General features: G+C 46.7%; 1 protein-coding gene across 9 annotated transcripts in view; it reads right to left on the bottom strand.

The window, feature by feature from the left end:
* Positions 1-17227, bottom strand: part of camta1a (calmodulin binding transcription activator 1a) — a 335172-nt gene that overhangs the window by 21920 nt on the left and 296025 nt on the right. For 6 of the 9 annotated variants that reach the window (XM_069659854.1, XM_069659852.1, XM_069659855.1 and 3 more), the window contains exons 1-3: positions 4568-5073; positions 4015-4141; positions 3439-3573 (exon numbers count right to left, since the gene is read on the bottom strand). In XM_069659854.1, the coding sequence (XP_069515955.1) occupies positions 3439-3573; positions 4015-4141; positions 4568-5008 (703 nt within the window). In that variant the 5' untranslated portion in view covers positions 5009-5073. Of the gene's footprint in view, positions 1-3438; positions 3574-4014; positions 4142-4567; positions 6877-7488; positions 7630-13286; positions 13441-17227 lie in introns of those variants that run through there. The other 3 variants (XM_069659849.1, XM_069659850.1, XM_069659851.1) reach the window with 1 other exon arrangement.

Below are 17227 nucleotides of genomic sequence, written 5' to 3'. Positions count from 1 at the left end.
GCGACGTGAGGAGAGAGAGAGGGAGAGAGAGAGGGAGGAAGACCACTCACTACTCTTCTTCCTCTATTAGCCCCCTCCTCCTCTTCTTCACTTGTTTCACCTCACACACATGCACTCTTTCCTTGTGTTTCTAGTAGTCGCCGCTATCCCAGCAGCCTGCAGTAAAATGACAAATACCGCTGCTAGGAGACGTTGTGCGCACGTGCCGCCGGTAAACAGACGCCCTAATTCCCGTTTGCCGCCTTCTCCTCGCGCCGCTGTCTTGCTACTAAAAGCTCGAGACTCATCTTTATGTTATTATAGCCGCTTTTCTTTGCCTGTAATAGTGATATAAAGCATTGTTATCGATGTAGATGTACTCTGCTCGCCGCTTGTGGCTGTTAATTCGGTTGACTGTTCGCCTGCACGGAGTCTCTCTCAGACTGGAGAAAGTCGGCACAACCGTCAAAAACACAACTGGACTCGCGTGCTCCCAGTCTAGCTTCCGTCCGAAACTAAATCTTGTTCTGTTTGCGGTAGTTTACCATGTTTACCCAAACACGCCCACTCCTCCGCTCCTGCATTGTGTGTACACGGTCTGCCGTTTGTCACGCCGGTGGAGTCAGACTCCGAGTCAGTACTACAGTCTTCCCCTGAACACTAACAGTCTGTATGCAGCTATGCGGGGCTGTAATTTGGCAGATCCCAGCGAACCTCTCCCGGATCGGGTCGTGGGATCTGAGCTCAGGGGCTTATTGGGGCGAACGATGAGTGTTCTGCAGCTCCAACAGCTTTTTCTGTCCTGCCCATGGCTCCGTACCTGCAGTGCTGCAGAGAAAAGCGCCCCTTCCCCCACTCTGCATTATGACAAATCAAGGCAGGCAGGCAGCTGTGCCATTAGCACATCATAGCACAGTGAGTCTTCCGTGGGAGCACAAATTCACAAAGCCGTGCAGCACACCGCTGCGGACTAAGACTAAATGTTGCACGTATGGCACGTTATGTCAACAGCCTATAGTTAATCAGGTGACTAAGTATAGGGGTTCAACAGCTTGAGTTTTTACCGTCACGATAGGGTAGGCTACTGTACATGAATCCTTTGACGCTAGTGTTTTGACAGTTGGATAACTAAACGTTAGCATCATTATTCAGTCAGATGTGCCTTGCTTCTTTCTTTTCCTGTTGTGCTTCAAGACTATAAACATCATCGATTAATTACATCCTGCCCTACTTTTTAAAAAGCTTAAATCGTCCAGATAGCACAGTGCAAATTAAACTTCTCTGTGATTGCAGGGGGTAAACAAAGTCAAACCAAAGCCATAGTTTTCAAAGAAGAAAAACAACCTTCTGTGTTAATGCACATGGAGTTTAAAGTCGCTGTCCACAGCGTGGTGGTGCTGAAGCTGCTGGTCATGTCATCCATCATGTGTGTTTTTGACATGTTTGTGTTCCAGCAGAAACAATCCTTCGCAATCCTTATGGTATGATTAACCCTCTGCTCCGCTCTGCTCTGCTCTGTCACACACAGGTATAGGTACCCACAGAGAGTCACTTGACATAAGGTTACATCAGTTGTGTCTGCAGGTATTAAGACATGCACACCTACATGTTATAATCTGTCAAAGTATCACATGAGCTCAGTTTTCTGCAATGTAACAATATTGCAACTATTTTTCCTATAAGGAAATTATCTCTCAGTTGCTGGATAGCTGGATGCAACATACACTGTATACATTACTCTGATGTCAGAAGTGCAAATCCCAATTACTTAATGCTTTTTCAATGTCATTGTCTCCCTAAAATAGGAGTCTGCAGCCTGCCTTCAAACAAAAACAGTGCGAGCTGGCAGGTAAGGGGTTAATATAAGTAAGGTAATCGGGTGGGCTGTGTTCTCCCTGAGACAGTCAGCTCCTCCTTAACTGGTTCTGTGAATGGGCCAGTGAGGCAGTAGGGTATGAATGGCGGAGGGATCCGCTGGTACTGCCGTGTATGGGAGCCGCCAGCGCTCGATTACTCACTCCCACTCCCTCAAGGGCCGTCTGCAATGCAGCTGTCCTGTGAGCCTGTGCTTCGCCGTGCCCTACTTTATCCTGTCAATGCTCGAGCACTGCAGCAATGCTTCCCAAGAAGCGCACACACACACATACACACACACACACACACACACCATACACAATGACTTACATTCTCATTACATTCTGGTGAACATGCCTACAATAGGTCTTCTGACTCACTTGATTTCAATCTAAACAGAATGGAAATTTGCCAACCCTGCAGCATCTATTGTTACAGGAGACTGCTACAATTCTCATCGACAAAAGCTGTTTTACTGTAAGGGGATGACACTGAACAGTTTACCACGAACTGCTAAAAGCTACATCCAATTTGCATTTCCATTGCTGTAAACACAACATCTTTTCTATTGTCAGATTGCAACATAAGCAAGACGAGACAAAGGTTTTCTCTCACCAAACTGACCTTAAATTAAAGCTGTAAAAATGACATGGTATTCTTCAGTAAGAGGTGCAATTCATTACACTTTATTGTACACTTTTTGATAAACATTCTGTGCACGGGCTGAAAAAACAATCAGGTGTTTGTACACAGCCCTCGCTTTGTTAGTTGCTCAGACCTGGACATGATCCCAGCCAATTAGCAACAGGTACCGATTGTGCGCCGCACTCCGACCGCTGCCTCTGCAGGCTTCTCTTTTACTTCCACAAGAAATGGAGCAACACCATTTTATTGAGGCTAATTTGTTTTAAGTTGTGTCATTTCCTTGGCCATGCAAGTACATGGATTTGGGGTGGGGGCGGAGCTTCTGAAGGAGCAAGGAAGGGAGGTGTGTAATTGTTTGTGTAAACTCCACCTTTAGCACATCTCAGAATAACAGCCCAATTAAAATCATTAACATACCAAGGTTAACTTTTGGATCAGTTTCTCTTGGGGTGGGGCTGGGCAGTATAACTGAATCACATTATATATAAGGATAATTATTATATTATATGCTAACTAATATAGCAAACTTAATTGCAATGATGTTAAAACAAACTGTAATTTGTTCATTGCAATGCATTTTTAAGCTGCAATGTCGGTGATCATTCATTTATTTCATTAACATATATCTGGATTTAAAAAAATTAAGTTACAATTGATCTTTGGGAGTTTAGAATTTAACCTGATCCTGAACACTTGGCTCCAGAGAAAGCTAATGCAAGTGAGTGTTTAAATTGTGACAAATTGTTTGAAGCAAAGCCAGGGAGAGAAACTATAATGCATCATGGTCCAGCAGGTCGTTAATCAAAATTAACATCTATTTAACCACAGCAGATTTGGAAAGCCAGATAGAAGCATTAGGAGTAGCATAAAGAAGTAATGAGTGAGACACAATGAGAGAGGACAGACAGGAGGAGTCAGGTTGAAGTTTCCAAAGCTTACGTAAAAGGGAAAGGGACGTACCATCCAGCGAGAGCCAGTCGTGCTGAGATGATGGCAGTGATGGAAGAGCGCGGGCCTTATACTCAAACACCACAGAGTTGGAGATGATCTGGTTACTGACGGCCACCTGCAGCGTCACCAGACCGGTGTCATGAGCTGGAGAAGGAGAGGATAATGAGAATTCAGTACATGTAACGCATACACAGTGTCACTGTTATGTAGTCAGATCTGTTGAGTTGTATGACTGGCATCATTTATTCATGCAAAACTACTATTAGTGTACAATCAAGCTTTAATTAAATGTTTGAATTAATATTCATGCTATTACAGGGACTCAAATGATGCCACATCTAATGCAACCAACTGCATCTGAAGTTTGTGTGAATACAGTTTTTACAGTTTGATTAACATATAAAAGCTTTTTGATACAGGAGTTTAAAGTATGTGACAGCGTACACAACCAAAGGTACAAAATTGATTTTGATTTTTTTCAATAGTTTCTTCAAACAAGAAGATTTAACTTGAAAACACTGTGTCTCATCAAATATTAAACATCCTCTCTCTTCTTTAAAACGTGTGTGAGATCTCCGGTCTTACCTGGGCAGTAGCAGCGCAGCACTCCCGGCTGGATGAGAGAGGCGGGCACTGAAATCTGGTCAAACAAGCAGCTGTAGTTTGAGCTGGCCTCCTGCCAGGGCCCAGTGATCAGCACCTTAACTCCACCCTGAAAAACAGGACAAACAAACTCGTAACACACCTGCCGGGTCAGGTTTAAGTGTCCCTGATTACACTGTTTGTTGAACCCTGCCATCTAGAGTTCAAATATAGGAACGACACAGAGGAAAAGAAAGCAACTTCCTTTTACTGATCTTTGCTGCCATCGTGTGGATACATGACATCAATTCAATGTAAGCTTTATTTTAAAACACTCAAGCTACACTGATGCTACCCTCCAGAGGTTGGAGAAGGGTATTACTACTGACAGTATAACTAATAATGATAAGGCTGTGCATTACATAATCTAAGGTTGACAAAAAGAAGGACAATTTGAGGCACATTATGTTGAGAGTTGTGCAATTTTTTGGTAAAAATCAACAAAAAACAAACACAAAACACTGGTTGTAAAAAACAAAAGAGCCCTGTTTCTCACCTCGGGGTAGGACCACTCGGGGGAGTAGTCTGTGACCATGAAGAGGCGACCTGTGGCCTGAAGCATCCCCAGAGCCCCCTGAGCCACAGCTGCAGAAACCACCTCTGCTACATTCATGTACGACAACGATCCCCCCTCTCCTGTGTTCCCCCCTGCTCCCGCCCCGCCGCTCAGAGACTGGGGGCTGCAGCAGGGCTGAAGGCAGAGCTCGGAGGGGTTGTAGCCGGAGCCCCTGGCCCCTCCATCTTCCTGGCCTTGCTGGGGGGGCCCACTGGCTGCATTCTGACTATCTGAGCTGTGGGATGTGACCAGTTGGTGAGCATAGAGGGGCCCTCCAGCTGACATGGTGGTTCCACTAGCGTCCACTGAGATGAAGTCGTTAATGAGGTCAGAGAACTGGTTCCCAAAAGAGATGTCAAAGTGATCCAGACTGATCTCCATGCCCGTCCCTCCTGCTCCTCCATTACTGGCCCCTCCACCCAGGCCCTGGTGGGGTCCCACGGCGTTGTAGAGTCCCTGCACCATGCTTGTGCCTTGGAGGAGGGGCTGCAGCTGCTGTTGCTGATGCGAGCGGTTGCTGCCATCACTGTTGTTTCCATTATGAATCGCTACCCCTTCTCCTCCACCTCCGTTCCCTCCTCCGCCACCATCAGAGGCCTGCTGCATGTAATGCTCTGCGCCTCCTCCCTCTCCATTTCCTGCTCCACAGGCCTGAATGTGGTCTCCTTGCTTGAGTAGATTCTCAGCTCCATTCTCAGTGGCTCCAGCTTGAGCTGAATTCACACCTCCTTGTTGCTCCAGACCCACCACCTCCTCGTGCTCAGGGCCCAGGCCAGGAAAGGTCCCCTGGTACTGCAGCAGCTGCAGGGAGCCAGCCTGGCCGGGTCCCTCTGTAGGTGAGCCTCCATTACAGTTAGCTCTGTGCTGGCTCTGGTGGGCCTGGTGGTGGTGGTGGAGGTGGCCGTTGCTGCCGGGGGAATCCGTCTTCACCACCTGCAGCCCCATGTAAGCTCCAGAGTCGTGGGAGTTGTGCTCCATCATGTGTGTTTTCTGGTTCATTCCGGGCCTGCCCTGCTGAGCCTGGCCGGTCTGAGAGGCATCCTGCAGGAAGAAGCTTGGCGACCGATTCTGATGTTGCATGTGAGGGCTGGACATGGCTTGAGCATAGCTCACTGTGGCAGCACTGGAAGTATAGTCCTGCTTGGCATCAATGGCACTGAAATCCATCTGCTCCAAGGTGGTGCTGGGACTCAGACCCCCACCAGAAGGAAGCAGGGATCCTGCTGGGGTCAGCGTGAGGTTGCCTTGGCCTGAACCAGCACCAGATGACACATTGACCCCGCTTCCACAGTTCACTACTGCCCCCACCTGGTAGCCACTCTCCTTAGCCAGCTGCTGCTCAAAGGAAGTGTCTTCAGTCTTGATGTTTTTAACCAAAGCCGAGCTGTAGGTGTAGCCGTTGTCTGACATTGTGGGGGAGCGCTGCAGGCTGCCGTTGGTGCTATTGGAGGAGGATGTGGTTGAGGAAGAGTTGCCCTCTGTCTTCATTGCGCTGCCTCCGTAGGTCTGACCTTGTTTGGGGTTGTTCAGGAAGCAGTCGGGGTCAAAGTTCATATTGGTCTCTGGAATCTTGATGTTTCCAGAGTCCAGACTGCTGGAGAGCACCAGTTCCTCGGACACCCCGGCTGTGGTCAGCATGGACAGACTGTCTCCTGCCGCGTTAGTCCCAGGTTCCCCAACTCCTCCTCCACCGGGGAAGGCAAATTTATGACGGTCAGAGGCCACAGACAGCACCATGCCCTGTGAGGTGGCATCTGCACCCATCAGGTGACTGTTGGGGCCCCCTGTGGGGGACATGCTGTAGACAGGGTCTCCAGTGACCTCAGACATAAAGACACTCTGGGACAGGCCGGACATGACAGAGGCCACATGGCTCATCCCCGTCACCACAGGGCTGTCGGCCATGTCTGGATCACTGTTGAGGCCACTGCTGATGGAGACGGGGGAGTTCTGCGTCGTGTCGGGGACCTCCACCTGGTTGGTGGACGACACCTCTGTGCTGTTCTGGTGCAGCAGGACTGGTTTGTGGACTTTGCCGTTGCGCTTCTCCCTGGCGCTGCCCCCTCCGCCTCCTCCCCCGGAGCTTTTGCCTCCACCATGGGCGCTGTGCTCGGTCTTCCCCTCGGACACATCGTTGTTCTGGACCTCAGAGTGGGCACTGCTGTAGCCACCAGAACGGGGGTCCACCTTGGGGGAGATGATGCGGTGTTTGGCGCTGTTGCATTTGTGGTGCACGCTGCTCCCTGCACCTGTATGAGGACAAACAGAGCAGAAGAGGTTGGGGGTTTGGATGGATGAGGGGTATAAAAATAGCAGAAATAAATACATTTAATTCCATAATTTAAGGTTTCTACTTAATGCTGATGTTCGAGGAGGGACAAAGATGGATGATCTGTTTTTGTCTTTATAAGTATGTGAAAAATGATTTTCTCCTCGGGATGATAAAACAAGCCTTTCTTTTTGGCACACAGAGTGAATTTTATGTGAAGTTTAGCAAGGCATGTCATTGGACATAAAATAGTAAAGTAACTGGGGATTATCCAGAGTAATTTGTTTTACTAAATCACTGAACCATATATTCAGTAACAGCCTATTGTGATAAAACAGCTGAAAATATTTGATTGATTAGCATAACATTTTAGAACAGCGGGGCTATTTCAGATATGGCACTGACATATCACTAAACAAGAATAAAAAGCCAATAACCCTGAACAAATTTCACTATAAATCACCCACCTATAAAATCCTTCAACCTTCTCAGATCTACCCTATAACAAACAGCATCTTTATGGCCTACTTGTTGCTCTGTCTCTTCAGTTCTCTCTAAAGAACAAACCTCCATCCCGCTCACTAGCCCTTACCCAGGGTGCCCGTGCAGAGGCAGTTGTGAGTCCGGGGAGGTGGCTTAGTTTGGTGGCTGTCCAGAATCTGTTGCACTAGCTGCTCCACTGAGAAGCCAGAGCTGCTGTTCCCGTTGCTGCAAGTCCACTTGATGCCATGAACTGCCGGGAGAGAGGAGGAGACAGAGACGTCAGCCAGCCCAACAGACCACCAGCCACGCCAGCCCCCCGCCCCACCCTCTGCAACCCCCTGTCTATCTGCAGGTATAAACCTCATGCTGCTCACTGGACATATCAAAAGGGTCATTTCAGTGGCACCACATTAAGTTCTGATCATGCTCATATACATGGCTCTCTATAATGTCTTATTAGAAATACCTCCAGTATCTTTTCTCTGTCTCCCAATACACCATATTAACATGACGGCCATTGACCTATGAGAACACGCTCAGGCTGGGAAGCTCACATGCTATTCATAATGTTATACTGCTGTGATCCAGGTTGTAAGTCATATAAACAGGGAATCTAATACATTGTACCATTTCAGCCCTGCCTGATTGATCAGCAACGCAAAAGACAGTATAGTGATAGTCCTGAGGAACATCAGGCCATATTCTTTCAACAGATTTGACTCATTAACTACCTTCAGACAATAATATTTCTTTTTATTAATGGAAAAATTGTCTCGGCTATTTACACCGGGCCCTCTCAACCCCGCCCCCCGGCTCCAGAAAAAACGTAAGTGACGTGTTCATGCTACGTGTTCCAACGACTAAAGGCGTCAACGTAGGACTGTCAGTACCCGATTTGCCCGGCTGCCCGGTCCATTCTGCGCATGCACAAGTCAGCGTATGCGCAGAATTGAACCTGTTTAACGACACTGCCCGGTTTGTTCCACGCATGTGTGTCTGTATTGATCACCACGTGATTTTAGTAAAACATCTTTTCACAATAAATGTTAATAAAATAAGCAGTTATGCAACCTTTCTGTGCTTTTATGTTGGCTAATAATGGCCACGTACTGTTACTTGTATTGCAGTGTAGTGTATTTGTTTAATATTGTGTTGTTAATAAAGTTATAAAAAAAAAAAAGACAACAAATATTCACGTCTGGTACAAATCGGGCAGGAATAAGTATGCGCATGCGCAGAACGGATCGGGCAGCCGGGACAGATCGGGTACCGACAAGGACCGAAAGACTCCTGGGTGCTTGTTTCTGCCATGCTAACGCTATATACACCCGGGTGCAAATAGCCACATTGGCTATTCCACCCCTGGTGCAAATAGCATTGTTAGCTACGGACACCGGGGTGCAGATAGCATCTGCTTTTGTTAATCCTTAAACAGACATCTGCATGCAATCCGTTCTTAAATGCCCATATCAACTCCAACTCCAATCTCTCTTCGCTAGTTGCTAGCTGGACTGTAAACAATGCAGCGCATGTAAAAGGAAGTCTTGGCAGGAAGACTTTCATCGCCTTTATAAGTTGGCTGTCACTCCCAGAGGCTACATTGTCGTCAGACGATAGCTGATGGGTTCCAAAATTGGACAGCAGTTAATGATAGCATTCGACCACCTCCTAGCTAGCATTAGCTAAGAATGTGCGCCTTTTATATCGTTTAACGCTACTAAAAGCTAATATATGCATTCAGTCATTTTGTTGCTAACGGTAATAATAGCTAGGAAGTGGTGACCTGCTAACGTTTGCTGTTGTCTAACAGAAGCTAATGAGTTTTCAGATGTGTTGTTTTGCCTTGAAATGTGACCTCATGTCCCTCCAGACTTTCAATATCGATTGTCCTTTCAGTTTCTGATCAATCTAGAAGTGATGAAATGTTACGGATTTGTCAGATTCCATATGTTTATATGACTTACAACCTTGATAACGCAGTAAGACATCAGCATGTTAGCTTCCCACCGAGAGTGTGACGTGTGACTATGGTCAATGTGTCCTCTTTCGTTTGTCTTGCCTTTCTCTAGTCTCCTTTCACTGTTATGTCAAGTCTTCTGTACTGCACTATTGATTGTTGTGTCAGGCTCTATTGGTCCTCCCCTCTGTGAGTGCTGGTGAAGGTGACAGCATGCCCGGTCCCTGCCACCCTCCACCCTCACCGTGACCTGTGACTCCATGCTGACATGGAAAGCCACTAGGGAGGGAGCTCACCTAGCTGCTGCTGCTGCTGCTGCTGGATCTGCAGCTCCACCAAGAGAAAAAGAGAAGCTTTTTCTCCTCTCCCTTCCTCTGTCACACCTCGCTAGCAACTCCTAATACTTTTCATCGCTCCACTTGCCAACCAGCCACCACTTCTGATGAGACAGATAGCGGTTTTAGTGGCTGTAAGGTGGTGGGAGACACCACTGAGTGCTGCAGCGCTAACGCGCTCAACCGGAAAAAAGGTAATATTTCAGAAGTGAGGCATATTTAGACTATCAAACAAACTCAAGGCTGCTTTAATTCAAGTTCCCTACACTTCACTACCTCCTTTGCTTAAATATGCAAGAGAGAGATACATATAGACGGAGTGAGGTTTACAGCATGTACGGGGAAACAGCGAGAATTTGCTCAGTGCATGTCTGTTTGCATATGAGATAAAAGGAGATGGAAGCAGCGTACGAGCGTGAGGGTATTGCAGATTAAAGACAGAGCTAGTTAAAGCAAAGTGGGGAGAAAAGCTGCGAACATGATTGGATGACTGGGATAAGGATCTGACTTGAAAGCTTTAAGATCCTTTGGCAGATTACAGGCCGGTCACCACCAGCAGATGTCAGGAGAGCTGCTGTGATCAAGCAGGGATCACACAGCTCGCCGCGGTAACGTAAAGAGTTAATTTTCATCTGTTATGAAGTGAGATTTATTCAGGCGCTAATCTAGAGTGAGTGAGCTGGGGGAAAAAAAAGATCTGACACCTAAAGTGACAGGACAATTTCATCTAATGTCATTATAATTACTGCACAAATAATTGTGTCTGTCTGGAGATCCTATAAGACAGCGTGGCTTGAGTCACCACTTACCTCCTGACAGTGTGGAATGCAAACAAATACAAATGAGATGATGATAGTAATGCTGACACTGAGATGATGGGGCCATAGGCGGGTGAAAATCGTGTCATGAATCCCCCCTTTTCTGTGAGGCTGCAGGACAGAAGAGCATCCATTCAGCCGATCTGACTCAGAGAGGGCGCCGGAGCCTAATACAAAAGCTTACATCCACCATGTAGTGGCATCCCTATTTGTCCAAACAATCATGTCTCCCCTCCGCCCTGATCTGATCCCTCATGCCAGGCTCGCCACAGCCCTCTTCATCTAGACGGGCGTCACCCCCGGAGGCTCGGGGTTGTTGACGTACAGTTACCGCCGTGTCTGCCTGTCTGCTCGTCTCACTGAGGGTTATGTTCCAAAGCAGACGTGACAGGAGCAGTGCCACGAGGTTTAATCCCGGTGGCAGCGGCAGCAGAGGCACCAAACAGCAACCCAGTCACATCATCATCCTGATGACTGCATCCTGTCATGAGCAGCATCGCACAGGCCTAATGACAAACACAGGACACACGCATACCCCATCTGGTTGCATGTGCACCATCGGGCACTATATGGGACAGTGGAGTGCAATAGTTTACATGATGGCCAGCCCTGTCTGTCTTAGCGTGGTCTGCTCTCCTCTGCCCCCGGTTTCTTAGCCCTGAGACAGGCCTTCTGTCTGTCTGAGTGTTTGTTAAAGCCGCTCATGCGCTATCTGTCAGCAGGCTAGGGGCGTAGCTGGAAAGAGCGCTGCGTGTTTATAGCATTAGACCAAACGAGTGAATCAAGCTGGCTGCCTTGTCTATGGAGCTGTAGCGTGACTGAGTAGTGATGCCACTCTCTTCACCCCCTTTCCTCTTCTCTTTCTCATCAAGCACCGCGGGGCGCTAAGGAGGGAGAGGTCAGACAAGGCCATGTTTCACAGGGCTTATGTTTGAACTGCTGCGTGCGCGCGCGCAGACGTGCACGAGGAAGTTTTTTGCGAGTGTGTTTTTGTCGTGGAGAGACAGAATAAGCTCAACTGATCCATGAAATCCACACTTTTCCTTTGTTGTGTTTTTTTGGTATCATTAGAGGTGTCAAATGGTTTGCGCACTGAAATATCGTGGAGAGAATAACAAAAAGGAAGACTGAAGAGGGCAATTATATCGCAAAAAGTTGACAATGTTCTGAGGAAATAAGGATTTGACATTAAACTAAGGGAGCTGGTGCTGACAGAAAGCAGCTTTTGAAATGGGAACTATCATTAACAATGTCTTATCATACAGCCACACATGCTGAATATAATCCATGGTCATATATAGTCCTGCAATCTTATATTCTGCTTTTAAAAACTTTTAAACCTCCCTGATGAACGTAAAGGTAAATCTGTCCTTCAAGTTAATCTATAAAACCTCTGTGAAATCAGAGAAGTCCTGCTATATGCAGAGACATGCAGACCCTGTGCACGCATATTCCTAAGATATAGGTCAGTGTGGGAAAAAAATGCACTGTATGGTAAGAGCTAATGTATAATTTAAGATTAAATAATGCATGGATAATACTGAGTGACTTCATCGCTAGTCTTTCCTCCTAACATATGGATGGTTGCTGCTTCTTTGCGCCACTAGGTGGCACTGTTGCTCCATCGCTGGGCCTGTGTTGACATAGTGGCTGGTCCAGGAGAAAGAGAGGGAACAGGGAGGAGGAGAAGAAAGATAGAAAGCACAGACAGAACGCAGTAGAGGGATTTTTTTTTTACTCTTTATGTAGCCCCCTCATGTAGCCTGGCAGCTAGAAGGCATCTCACACTCATCCTCTTTGTCCCAACAACTCCCAAAGTTAATGACTTTACGCATTACTGAAAATGGTGCTTGGTTTTTACATTAAGCCACAGACGTAATGAATACAGTAGGCTGTTGTTGTTCACTGGCTGTCCTGAGGTAAGGCTTTATGTTGGAAAGTGTCTGATAGCAGGTGGAGCAGGGAGGAGGATAACAATATAGCCGAGATGATAGTCTGGACTGCCTTGTCAGTATGCAGCCGGCACGCGTGTGTGCTTGCAAAGCTGCTGACAGGGTCCTCTTTACCTGGACGCATCACCAATAATTGGCCATCGGCATATCAGTCACCGGCCCCTGCCAGACACACCCAAATCACAGTCTGGCTGTTAGAGGCGTCTTAACAGCTCTGTGAAAGATTTCCAATGCCCCACAAGGTCCCCATTTGGCGATTATCATCATCAGACGAACCCGGGCTTTTTCCAAAACATTGCCTCAATCTCTGGGCCGGAGTGGAGACTCATAAAAACACTTCGCGCAGAGCATTAGTAAAGCTGATAACAACAAGGATCAATCCATTGAAGGTGGGGGGGCGAGACAGAGAAGAGGTGGAGGGGGGTTTCTGGTGAGTCAGACATTCTTGCTCCCACGCACTAACATGAATCAATAACCAGCCTGCTGCCCTCCTGTGCCTCGGCTTCCTTCTCGGGCCACAGAGGAGGTGCACTCTCAGCCGGGCCGGAGCGGTGCCAGAGGTTCTAGGGGAAGAGGTGAACTTTGACCCGTGACTGGCAGACGGCTCCGGGAAGAAAACACACTCATTCAGCAGAGCTGGCCGAGGATGCTCTCTGACTGAGGTGCTGAGGGCACTTAGTGTACCAGCTATCAGCTAATAGGACCAGACAATACAACCTCAGACAAAAACAACAGTGTGTTCAGTCTTTCATGCAAATAGACACGTAAAGACTATTAAGGGCCTTTTAGAGGAGACGTAACTGTTTATATGAGACATTAAAGCATGAACGTGCTAAAACACTCACACATGGGCTTGAGCTGGCCGATCAGCTCCTCCTTGGTCCATTTGGCCCACTCCTTCTTGTCTGTATTGATGGAGCACAGGATCGGACCGCATGGTTTCCCACAATCCTCGATGGCTGGAACATTCAAATAGTGGACGAGCACAATATCAGGGTTCTGCGGGGAACAGAGAGAGAGAGAGGGAGGGAGAGGAGAGGAGATTACATAATGGATAGTGTTGCTAAAGAAGCATGGTTTCTTTAGGATTGCAAAGAGCCATAGTGACACACAGATACGAGGAAGGCATGTTGGTGGAATTGATATCATGCCTACTCTTATTGTAGTGGCCAAAAGCTGCCATACTGCAGACATCTTCGCAGGCTTCTTCACGCTTGACGGAAGAGGCGTGGTGCAGGAAGTGCGTGCACATTTTAAGTTGATGTCGTAGCATTACAACAAGTCATCGAGCATTTAGGAATAATTAAAGCTGAAGAGATACTATACAAGCTTTATGTGGAGTACATCAGCTGGTTGGTGAGAAGTACAATGCTCAGATTGTAACAGAACAAAAGAGCTAACGCAAAACCCAAACACACGACCAGCGAGCAGAACAAATCTGGGATCAGAAACTGACAATAATCTCCCTCATTATGTTACTATCTGTATCTCTGCTCCTCCAAATGACTGTTTGTGCTCGTTTATGTGTGTATTTGTATGTGCATATGTGTCATAATTACTATGTGCGCGCATGAAACACACTTATGGCATTTTGTCAAGTCCTCCCACATGATGAGTCGATGCCCTCAATTAACTCCGCCTGTGTTTACCAAGTCAAAACTCAACAATTTGCCGCCTGCAAATTGATACCGGGTTACCTCTGCAAATTCCCTAAATTGACAGCTTATGAGTAATAGGTAGCGTTTAAAGGGATGTTGCGCTGGTGTGAGTAATATCAATTCGTTTCTGTTATGATGAAAGCGTTGATTGCCGAGCATGGCGAAGGAATGTTCCTGTTTCAAATTATTTTTAACAGCCAGTCTGACACACAAACAACAACATCCCAACACTAACACACATGCAGGATCTACTTCTTTGATTCCGACTGACCTGTAGGCAGCCAGATATGAGCATGTATACTGCATATGGGGGAAGAAATGCCAGATGCATGTAAGTAAAAGGGCAAACAGAGCCACACTTACATGCGTGGATGCACCCGCGTCTAAACAAGACGCAAAAATCGACAAACCACCGAAGACCTTGATAGAGAAAAATGCGGTGACAACATGTGTGTGTGACTGCAGTTTGAAGCTTCATCAGTACTAAGTGGCAAATAAATCAAGAGCGCTGCTACTGTAGGTCTGTGCTCCCTCTCAGTGTGTACCATTAATCTACGACTACATCAGCCCTCTGCCGCGCTCCTTCTCCCCCTTTTCATCAGACAGGGGTGTGGCTGAGGGGAACACAGATACAAAGGAACAATTACGTCTTTGGAAGAAACATCCCAAATATACCGACTATCATCCGAATGAGTCTGTGCAGTCACTGAAAAGGAACAACTCTGCTTTGTTTGTATAGCGCCTGTCGTACAAACATGACGCCCAGACTGCTTCATATACAAACTATTTAAGCAAAACTGATGGAAAATAAGAGAAAAAATTGAGAATAATAAATACAATTTTGCTAGGCTGAAAAAGTAACATCTATAAGACATTAAAATGATAGAAATAAGTAAATAAAACTCAGTGAAAGGTAAAATAAACACCAGGGAAAAAAATAAATAGGGAAAAAGGGCAATAAAAATAGAATATTTATGAACAAAACAATCTGTAAAAAGCTGAAATACGACAAAATAAACGCTGTTGTAAAATCAGTGATAAAAACTTAGACTTAAACAATAACATTACTTCAAAATAAAAGCATGATTAAAGTCTCGAAGATCGTTCATTCAAATAAATGTCTGTTGAGTCACTATCTATCACCGAATGAGGTAACACTTTTGTAATTTAGCCTGTGGCCCACTGATGAAAGCCTTTGCATTTGCAGTATTACAGACTGGGTGTCTGTGAACACGTTTTCCATCACCCAGCAGTGGTTGGTCTGCCAGAGAGGGTAGGCGGAGTTAAGCGGCTGCTTTTCCGCTCTCTGCAAGTGTTGCGAGTAAACAGTAATCTACTATGGCTGAACAAACAAAGAAAAGATGGATGACTACAGATACAACTTCAACAATAAGTGAAAATCCAAAGAAAAAGAAACAAATTCGATGCTCAGATGAAGGCAAACAGTCTAAAAAGGAAAGCGACCGTCAGCGAGGAAAATCAAGAGCTACAACAGGAGCCAACCGTGGACGTCACACATGCAACACTGTCTCTGGAAGTGTGCTCCCGCAGTTACTGTTTACCACCATAGGTGTCGCCAAAGAGAGCGAAACTGAGATCCTCGAGGTCATAACTTTAAAGGAATCAGCAGCAAGCTGTGTGCAAAGCAGTCAAAGGACCGCAGACGACCTCCTTCCATCACTTCTACAGGGAGCTTCTGGAGCTGTGCATCACAGTATGTTATCTCACTGCTTACCCTGTCCCCTGTCATCGGTGTGGACACTGCTGCCCTGTTTGGATGGAGATGGCACAGGGGCGTTGTGTGCGTGCGTGAGTGTGTGTGTGTGCGATGCCCCCCAGATGGCATCACCAGCTGTGTCAATAGCCAAGAGATGCCCTCAATCCTTACCCGGAATGAGAGTGCCAAATGCAGACAGCTTCATTCAGTTATGAGTAAACGTATGTGGATGTATGGGTGCAGGTGGGAGTGAATATGCATGGACACACAGCTCGGGCGTTAAAGTGTGCAAACACACACACGCACAGACATACACATGCAAATAGAGTGAGCAAGGACAAACTCATTAGAATACTGTAACAGACATGTATTTACTCACAGGGGTTAGCTGTACACAATCACTCACATGGACACACACAGTCTCCTCCTTCCCACACCCACACTCACAGATGTTTCTTTACACACACAGTCGCACAATTATGAACACACTAAATCTGAAGGGGAGCGTGTGGATGCTTTACAGCTCGTCGTGCATTACTATTAGGAGTCTGTCTGCTTGAAACTTCCCCCAACCTGGGCTTCTCTCGTCTCACTTTACAACATGTTTAACAGTTCTCTCCAAACTGGAGCCCACCTCCACTCGAGGAGGAAAACAACACAATGAAAATGTAAAGCATCACATAAATCTATCAGGATGGTAATTTAATTTAATTTCCTGCTGGCTGCTTTCTTTTTCCACAGTGTAATATCAGGAGTCGGTTCTCCAGGAGTAAAGGGGGGAGAAAAAGGCTGAGGGGGAACTTTTTTTTTTCTTTTCTCCTGGATACTATTTTCCAGAGAAAATGAGATCTCATTAACTTATTGATTAATTGTGTAATGTAGTCTTTTGGTTGTTTTTTCACTCGTTTCCCATGTGGGGGCTTTCAGGGAAGCTTTCCAGCCTCGCTTCCCGCAGTGGAAGGAAGGAATCGGGGTACGGCTGCAGGAGCCTGTGGTGTGCACGTGTGTGGAGCTGTTTGTAAAGCGTTTGGATGCTACCATGTGTGCATACGCGCTTGAGCCTATAAATAAATGCACGTCAGCATGTTGGCGCACATGAAAGCGTGCGTGCCAGGCGTTCACATGTTAAGGCCTCTTAATGCATGAATGTATCGTGTGTAAAAATGGAGCGCGTCTCCAGCCAGCGTCTTGATGTTGCTGTGTTGTGTTAATGTTTACTGCGCCTCCCTAGAACAGATGGATAGATGTTGAGCTAATTACTAGCGGAGTCTTGGGGAGTCAGCCATGGGGGCGGAAGGCCTGCTGAGTGGGTGGTGGAGCGCCTTCCTGCCCCTCCTTTCTCCGCTCTCCGTCTTTGACGAACGCATCAGCATACAAAGGCACACATGTGCGCAGTCATGCACACAAACAG

The sequence above is a fragment of the Semicossyphus pulcher genome, unplaced genomic scaffold (assembly GCF_022749685.1).
Source record: "Semicossyphus pulcher isolate SPU_LCO1_2020_fin unplaced genomic scaffold, fSemPul1.0.p SCAF_13, whole genome shotgun sequence".
Classification (NCBI taxonomy): Eukaryota; Metazoa; Chordata; class Actinopteri; order Labriformes; family Labridae; genus Semicossyphus; species Semicossyphus pulcher.
Note: the sequence above shows the minus strand (reverse complement) of the source record. Positions and strands in the feature narration are given on the sequence as shown.